We start from the raw sequence: 9038 nt of genomic DNA, 5'->3' as shown, positions 1-9038 counted from the left end.
CAGCGAACCACACGCGGCCTCTCGTTTGGGCTCCGACCCCCGGCGGCGGCTCCCTGCCCGTGCGGGCCATGGGGTGCAGGTGCCTCATGTCTGCAGCACCGCACACCCCACTGCCCCGACCTGCTGTGAGAGCGGAGGGCTGCGTGTTTCCTGTGGGCCACGGGGGGCAGGGTGCTAACCATCCAGCACCGTGTGGGCTGTGGTTTGGGACCAGAGCTTGCCACTGGCAAGAAGATTCAGGCAGCGAGGGGACCTGGGGCGTGAGCACGATCCGGGTGGGGCCGCTGGCTTCCAGAGGAGTCTGTTTCTACCCGTGGCCGTCGTAGAAAGAACCCGCCAACCGTGACTTGGTCGCTGTGTGACAAACATGAAAGAGGGATGGCCGCACGTGGGATTTCATGATGTGTCCATCCCCTTGCCCTCAGCAAACTCGGGAAGTTATTAAAGGGCGCTGTCATAAACCCATGGCCCTGGCATGGCTTACAACCATCCACTTCCAGCCAGCCGCCCCTCGACGGGCACCTACGTATCCTCGAGCATGAACAGACCCCGCTCTTTCTTCCTGACAATGTATTTTGCTCTGATCGCCACACCTGCCATCGGCGAGGACATGCCAGGTCCCCCCTTGCACGTGTCCCCTCGGAAGGCTGCACCCGTGACCCCCCGGCCCTCCCTGGCACAGCGCCCACCGCAGCCTGGGGCTGAGAAGTGAACCTCTCCCAAGTGTTCCGATTGCAGACGCTCCCGGGGCGGGGAGGTCAGCACGCCTCCCCGGAAAGGCTCGGCTTTGGGTCCGGGACGCTGGACGCTGAAAGGACAACAGTCTCAATGGCTTTCAACCGTTGGTTTAAATACCCCTGCCCGTCTCTGTATGTTACCCACCAACACACTTGGTGCCAAGCGTGTGTTGAGGGACTTTCTCAAGTGTGTGAATGTATATGAATTAGAGTCACCAGGAGGGCAGGGGACTTTTGCACTGCGCTGTGCCCCATGGGGGGGCCGCCCTTCCACCGCCCGGGGCAGCGGAGGGTCCCCCATGGTTTACCAGATGCCCAGGGAGAGGCTGAGGACTGGAGGAGGCAAATCCTCCTGCTACAAAGGGGACCAGCAAGACAGGTGGACGGCTACGGAGTGAGATGGGAAAGCGGGGAAGAGGCGGACCCAGTGTCCAGACAGGAGGCGGGGTGGGGACACTGAGGCAGAGCCGCATGGAGAACCCGGAACCCTCATCTCTCAGGACAAGCGGGGCTGGGCAACGCACTGCAGTGTGTGTCTTGTGGTTGTCGCCATGCGACGCGAGGCCCGGACAGGTGCAGGGACCTTCCAGGGCTCGCGGAGGGAAGCCGGCAGCAGGGAGGCTAGTGACAAGGGAGCAGCGGGCCACCAGGCAGGAGCCACTGCTGGTCTGAGCTGGAGGGGAAACGAGAGCGTGAGTGGGAGGTTGAGGGAGCCGCAGACCGTCTTCTGTTTCAACGGGTGCTTGTGGGGAGGAGCTCAGCGTCCTGGTGCGAGAAGGAAGTCAGGACGGAAGCGCTGGGGTGGCTCTGCTGAGAAGGCAGGGAGCAGGGAAGCATCTGCAGGTGACATGCTGCCTCTGGAACATGTCCTGCTGGCCGCTCTTCTCCTGCAGGGCGACAGCGCGAAAGGTAAGAGCTCGCCGGCTGCCCAGTCCCTGGGGCCTGGTGGGACATCCCGGCCGCTCCCAAGACAGACGGAGACTTTCAGGTCACCAGAGTGCTCACGCCCAGAGGGGTCCTGTTTACTCCTTGATGGGATGGTGGTGAGTTGGGGGCCCCAGAAGCACCATCACCAACCCAGTCACAGCTCATCTCCCCGCCCCCCATCTCTGTCTCTCTGTCTCTCCCTGTCTCTCTCTCTACCTGACCCGCTACCCCTCTGCTACCCACAGCCATCCAGGAACACCTCGTGTTCACTGTCATCCAGATCTCATCCTTTGTCAATCAGTCCTGGGTGCAGCATCGGGGCTCAGGGTGGCTGGGTGACGTGCAGACTCACGGCTGGGACAGCGACTCTGGCACCATCATTTTCCTGCACACCTGGTCTAAGGGCAACTTCAGCGATGAGGAACTCCTAGATCTGGAGATGCTGTTCCGCGTCTACTTCATTGGATTAACCCGGGAGGCCCAAGAATACGCCAGTCAACTGCACTTCACGTGTAAATTCAATCCTAAGGGAATTAGGAAAATTCCTAGGAATAAGTTCCTAAGGGAGCCCCTCAGGAGGTTCTCCAATTTCTGGGGAGCATCCCACCCTTCTGGACCACTGCCTGTTATTCCTGCTCCACCGTAAAAATCTTTGTGCATAAACCTCTTGGGGGTCATTCCAGATATCAACTCCTCAAGATGTCGTAGACTCTCGCTTTCTCGGATTCCTTTTTTCTTGTGCATTTTCATCTTTCCCCGGTGGTTTCCCTTCTACAGCCTAAAACATGGAGACGGAGACACACAACTGTCCCCCTCTGCGCTTGACTCCCTTAAAGTATAATCTCTTTCCCCATTGGGTGTCTCCCCAAGTCTATGTCCACAACTCAACAACCCTCACGGCCCATGTCATGGGACCTGGAGAGCGGTACTTGCAGCTCCTTCACCTGGGCTCCTCCCCTGCCCCCACCCTCTGACCTGCGGCTCACTCATCATTTCCCGGACTTCTTCAGATCAAATCCATAATTCTTGCCATGTATCCCTTACAGCCCCTTCCCCATCCCATCAACTCTCTTCCTCATTCTCAAATACATCTTTGGCTTACACCTCCATCCTCATAAAATCTTCATGGGCCACTTTATTTATTTATTTATTTATTTATTTATTTATTTATTTAATTTTTATTTTTTATGTGCCACTTTTTAAAAATTTTTATTTTATTTTATTTTTATTTTTTTCATGTGCCACTTTAAAAAAATTTTATTTTATTTTATTTTTTCATGTGCCACTTTTTAAAATTTTTTATTTATTTAATTTTATTTTTATTTTTTCATGTGCCAGTTTTTAAAATTTTTTATTTATTTTAATTTTATTTATTTATTTTTTCATATGCCACTTTTTAAAATTTTTTATAAATTTATTTTTTATTGGTGTTCAATTTGCCAACATATAGAATAACACTCAGTGCTCATCCCATCAAGTGCCCCCCTCAGTGCCCGTCACCCAGTCACCCCGTCCCCCCACCCACCTCCCCTTCCACCACCCCTAGTTCGTTTCCCAGAGTTAGGAGTCTCTCATGTTCTGTCTCCCTTTCTGATGTTTCCCACTCATTTTTTCTCCTTTCCCCTTTATTCCCTTTCACTATTTATATTCCCCACATGAATGAGACCATATAATGTTTGTCCTTCTCTGACTGACTTATTTCACTCGGTATAATACCATGTGCCACTTTTTAATAAAATTCTTATATCATTTCTCTCAATTTTCCCCACAAATCTGTTTCTCCTTCTTCCCAGATCCTTTTGAACTACAGGTGGTCGGTGGCTGTGAGCTACATTCCAGTGACATTTCAAAAGGCTTCTTGCGGTCAGCTTATGAAGGATCAGATTTTGTGACTTTCCAAAACATGTCTCTGGTGCCATCTCCAGGAGCTGATAGCAAAGCCCAGAGCGTCTGTTATCTCATAAACCAGTACGAAGGCATCAAGGAAATAGTGTACAGGCTCATCACGAGCACCTGTCCCCGATTTGCCTTGGGTCTCTTTGATGCAGCAAAGGTGGATTATAAGAGGCAAGGTTCGTACAGCCCCTTCTTCTAAGATTTTTCCACACAGCTCTTGCCCCTTCCCACCGTCCCTATCCAAATTGGAATAAGGAAGAGTTCAAGAGGGACAAGGTTTTTGGGTTCATGTTCCTAAAGCAAGATAATATGCATGTGCCGATGCGGTTAATAAGCCCTAAGGCTGTGTCTTAGAGCCCCCCTCTGAATGTGCTTCATGTTCCCCACAGTGCGACCCGAGGCCTGGCTGTCCATGGGTCCCGCTCCCGGGCCTGGCCGGCTGCAGCTGGCGTGCCACGTCTCCGGCTTCCACCCCAAGCCTGTGCAGGTGACATGGATGCAGGGTGAGCAGGAGCAACAGGGCACCCGGCGAGGCGACATCCTACCCCATGCTGACGGCACGTGGTATCTCCGAGTGACCCTGGACGTGGTGGCCCAGGAGGCGGCCGGCCTGTCCTGCAGGGTGAAGCACAGCAGTCTAGGGGGCCAGGACATCATTCTTTACTGGGGTGAGGAAGATGGGGTCTGGAGGTGTGCAATGGGGGTTCCTGAGCCTAGAGGCTGGGGCCGAGGACGGTTTCTGGAGGCCAGAAGTAGGGCCTGTAACAGCAGGAAGGAAGAAATACAAGTGATTTCAAGGATGTGAGGATGGAGCGCAGGGAGCCTCAGATGTAAGGGACTTGGGGAGGGATGGGTGCCCTTCCCTGAGCAGGTGTGAGGACAGCGACCGGGCTGGTTGGAGACGGTGCGTGTAGCCAATGTACGTGTCGGTGTGGATGGAGTAGAACTGGCGGTGGGTCACCCACGACACCCGTGTGTCTCTCCAATGCCCACAGGACATCACGTCCCCGCATACTTGATCCTGCTGGCTGTGATGGTGCCCCTAGTGCTTCTCATAGTCCTTGTGTTGTGGTTTCGGAAGCGCTGGTGAGTTCTGTTTTCTCCTCTCTTCCCAGTACCTTATTGTGTGTTCCATTTCCACCTGTCTTAGCGTCCGTGTCCTGACCGCGCCACCTCCAGCGCACCCAGTGTCTCCCATCTCTCTTCCCCAGCTCCTATCAGGACATCCCATGAGCTTCGTCACCACGCCTCCCCCAGCGGCTGGGGAGCCTCGGACAACAGACTGATGATACCCTTCTTTCCACCCTCCGTGTAATTTTTTTCCCCCTGTTTCTGGTTCTGACCTCTTGTTCACACAAACTAGCTCAGTTCTGTGACTCCGTATGGGACGCCTTGCTTGTAATCTCCGTTTGGTCCTTAGTCCTGTACTTTTGAAGCCCATTCGGCTTCACAGCCTCTAGGGTGTTCCCTCGTCCGTACCCGGGAAGCCCTTCTTCAGCTCTGCTACACGGGCACCTCGCTTCTACCCCGCACGCCGTTACTCAGGTCTTTCTTCCCCTTCCAACGTGCAAGCTCCTTTGGGACGACGACGGAGACGAAGGTGTGTTTCCTGCGTGCAACATATGCTCAGTGAGAATCAAACCCAAATAACCCATATCCAAGTTCGATTTCCTGATGTGGTTGCAGTATTGGAAGGACTGACGTTTCCCTTCACGTTCCAGAGTGTCCCCGGCCCAGAAAGCCCACATTCCTTTAGCTCCCTCATTTTCTCCCTAACACATAAGTGCAGCTTTGCTCCTTGCCCTCCTTACTTTGTAAATACAATGGGGTAACTCTCTCCAACTTACTCTAAACAAGAAGAGAGACTGAACAGGCCACATCTGCAGGGCAGGGGAGCAGGCGTGTTGCTGGATGGTTAACAAAAAGGAAAAAGAGAACTGGTCCCCAGCATTAGTATGGGATCAAGGCAAGGGATGCATGTGGAAGACAAGACCCTATGTATCTCAGACACCCTCATCTGGATTTTGTTTCCTTTAAGTTTCATTCACGAGCTCAATACTTATCAAGCACTGAACCTGAGACAGGCACACGCACCCGTAAATCAGTGGGCGAGGAAATGGTGAGGGCCGTACCCCCCTGCCTGGAGGTACAATGCCTACTTCTTCAGTCTACGTCCTTCGTCCTGGGTACATCGTTTTGTTTCTTTTTAGGAATTCTGAATCAGTTCCATAGATAAGTTGATGCATTTTACTGTACGTAAATTCCACATTTACGTACAGTAAAATGCGTCAGTTTTAAGTGTGTAGTTCTGCTCCTTTTGAAAGACGTGTACACCCATGCAAGCAAGACCACAATCAAGATGCAGCAGAACCCATCACCCTGATACCCCTTGCACCCATTTGCTAAACTGTCAACGGGGCTTCCTTGCAACTACTGGCATGCTTACTGTTATAGTTAAGCTTACATTTGTCTTTTCTATATTTTTTCTTTTTTTTTCTTTTCTATATTTTTATTAAAATGAAATCATCTGTATGTACTCTTTGTATCTAGGTGTTTTTCCCCCCACCTAGCATATGGTTGTAGGTCACTCAACATTCCTTGTTATTGCCCAATTGATTGCATGTACGAATAAAGCACTTTTTTTTCATTCACCTCTTCTTTGATGGTTATTTGTTCTGTTTCTAGGTTGAGGATCTTTGAATAAAGTTGCTTTGTTTGTTCCATTACCTGCCTGGACTAATTCTGTGGATTCTGGGTGCCCTGACGTTTGCCCTGCTCTCTCTCTCTCTTTTTTATTTAATCGAGGTGACAATTGGTATATAACATTATATTAGTTCCAGGTGTACAACGTAATACTTGGGTCTTTGTCTACACTGCAAAGTGGTCACTGTAAGATCTCTTTTCTCTCCTCCCTTCCTATTTTCCTCCCGCTGTCTCACCTTCCTCTGAGTCACTCCTACCTCTACTTCCTAGATGGGATGCTGCCCTATTCATGAATGATTTAATAAAGCCAAGACATCTTCAGATTCACTTGGATGAAATGTGTGTTTTAGCAACATGTCAAACAGGTAAGGAGGTAAGGCTTACACCCTTTGTTGGGGGGACGCGTGTGGATTGGAGCGCACGTTCACCATTCAAGCAGCTTACAGACCTGCCCTGGTTTCTACTTTGCGCAAAGCTTCACATCTGGCCAGGAAGAAGCAGGTAACCGTGGCCTGCTTTGCTCTCTCCTTAGTTTGTGTGCAACCTTCTGCATCTCTAGGAGTACTCGAGAGCTCATCAAGGTCCACCGTGAATGACTCACTTCCCCAGTGTCTATGAAATTTCAGCTGCTCTCTTCTTTGCTTCGAGTGGAATTGCAGCTGTAGGCAGCAGACATGTAGACCTTTGACTCTTGTTACCCTTTGCTATTGTTTCCTACAAGCTCCCTGGGCATAGGGCCTCTCTGTGGAGTTCCACATTGGGTCTACGCTTCTGATGGCCTCAACACTACAGGTCCTCGGTCTCCACAATCACACCAGGGGTGGAAGGAAGCAGCCGTGTGTTCAGTCACCCCATTGCTCTTGCTGACTTTAAGGCAATGTTTGAACAAAGTGCTTCTCCATCTGTTGCATGCCTTTGGTCTTTTCCCAGAATTCTGAAATGGTTTATTTAGAAAATTATGTCCAGTATTATCCCTGGTATTTGGGGGAAAGAATGTGCTGAGCCCCTCACCCAGCCATTGGGGTGTCCTGCTCCATGTAGACATGTTGTAACATTATAAATCAAACCAACAAGAGTCTCAGTTCCTAGCCATTGAAAGCAAAGCACAACAGTATGCAGTATGGAAACAGCTCCTCCAGACATTCTGTTGTTAAAATCTGAAGAGCCTGGAAGGAATGAGAGATTCTAGAATATTAAGCAAAAGCAAACCAAAAGAAAGGGTAGGAGGTGTCAAAGATGCTAGAGCTCCTTGTGGGTGCCTACTGGCCTACTCTGTTCCCGGGTGCCTCTTCGTGCTCACGCGGACTGGAGCGCCGGGGTGGGGACATCAGACCTGGGTCAAGGGCGAGAGCTTCTGGAGGTCATTCCTTGCGCAGATGCTCAGCAGCTCCTGGGACCCCTGAGAGAGCCCCGGGCCCCTGACAGGGTGTGATGGTGGCATCATGGTTTCTGGGGGTCACACTGTGTTGTCAAGAATCCCACAGCAGTGTTTCGACCCAGGCTGGCACCCAGTCTGCCCACGTGAACTGAGAGCCACTCTGGGCTGCGCTGGACACACAATGGCCAACACCATGAGGTCCAGCCCTTACACCTGCCAGATCCCCGGGGTAATTGTCGCACTTCACAATGGTCTTGCTGGTGACATCGATGTTCCGGCATCTGCACGACACTGATGGGTGACTGTGCTCCCAGATGCTGCTCCGTGTGCTCGGACTTGCTGTGGAGCCACTCACCCAGCTCCACGGCCACCAGCTCCTTTCTGCAGCCTTGTCAGCGTCGGCTAGCCACTCCGTCTATCTGGACTTCTCCAACATGTTTATTCTTAAAAAAAAAAACCAAACAAAAAGGTCAGCCACTTACAAAGCCCAGAATCCAAGACTGAGTAGGGTCTCGGCGTACGGATTCCATATCGTATTTTCCCATTATAAGGGACCCGAGAGCCGGGGGGAAATGGCAGAGTTTGTATCCGAGTCTGGAGCTGCTCTGCTGCACCAGGAAGGGATGGAGAGCTCAGGGAGGAGGGGGTGTTGGGAATTCAGAAGCAGGCTGACACGAAAAGGATCCCAAGTCACAAATGGGACTCAGCAAATACAATGGCTAGGACAGAGTCCAGCATTTTCTTTTCTTTTCTTTTTTTTTGTATTTTTTTTTAAATTGGAGTTTGATTTGCCATTGCAAACACATTGACGTTCATGCATCTATTGCAGAAAAAAATGACTCATTGGTTACCTGGGAAGCTACACGAACAATTCATTCTCTTGAAGATTGGTACATAAATGGGAAAAATCTCATACTTATTCTGTCTTTGGTTATCTCAGGGTAATGAGATAGTTATTTAGGAGAATATATCTTTGTAGAAATATTTTAACTAATAAAGAAGGTATAACACCTTTGCGTTTCCCCCGAAGAAACACCACATTTAGGCCAGTTGTTGTTGCGGTGTGTTCAGGTGTACCCGGGAGCCCCTGGCCCCCTTCCGGAGGCTCTGTGAGCTCAAGACTATTCTTATAACAACACTATGATGATATTTTAGTGTAAATCGCTTTCCAGAGACTATGGGCATGTAATGTCTCATCAGATTTTATTTGGAAGGAGGTATGAAAATTTAGCTGCCTTCTATTAAGTCAGATGTTAAAGAGAATGACAAAAAGTATTTTAAAAACCTACAAAGCCACTATTCTCATTATGTTTTTTTAAAAGACACATTCATTTTGTTTTTAAGTCAGTAAAGAAACACATATCTTAAAAATGTATTCGTGTTTACGTCAAACATAA

General features: G+C 50.2%; 1 protein-coding gene across 1 annotated transcript; it reads left to right on the top strand.

Moving 5' to 3' along the window:
- The first annotated feature begins 1489 nt into the window (after positions 1–1489).
- On the top strand, positions 1490–6210 carry LOC112910131 (T-cell surface glycoprotein CD1c-like). The gene is made up of 6 exons (XM_025986386.2): positions 1490–1646; positions 1910–2176; positions 3458–3736; positions 3950–4228; positions 4556–4646; positions 4772–6210. The coding sequence occupies exons 1-6, from the start codon at positions 1586–1588 to the stop codon at positions 4791–4793; spliced, it is 999 nt and encodes a 332-aa protein (XP_025842171.2). The 5' UTR covers positions 1490–1585; the 3' UTR covers positions 4794–6210.
- Positions 6211–9038: the final 2828 nt, after the last annotated feature.

Source organism: Vulpes vulpes, chromosome 5 (assembly GCF_048418805.1).
Source record: "Vulpes vulpes isolate BD-2025 chromosome 5, VulVul3, whole genome shotgun sequence".
Lineage (NCBI taxonomy): Eukaryota > Metazoa > Chordata > Mammalia > Carnivora > Canidae > Vulpes > Vulpes vulpes.
This window is presented reverse-complemented; position numbering and strand designations above follow the sequence as displayed.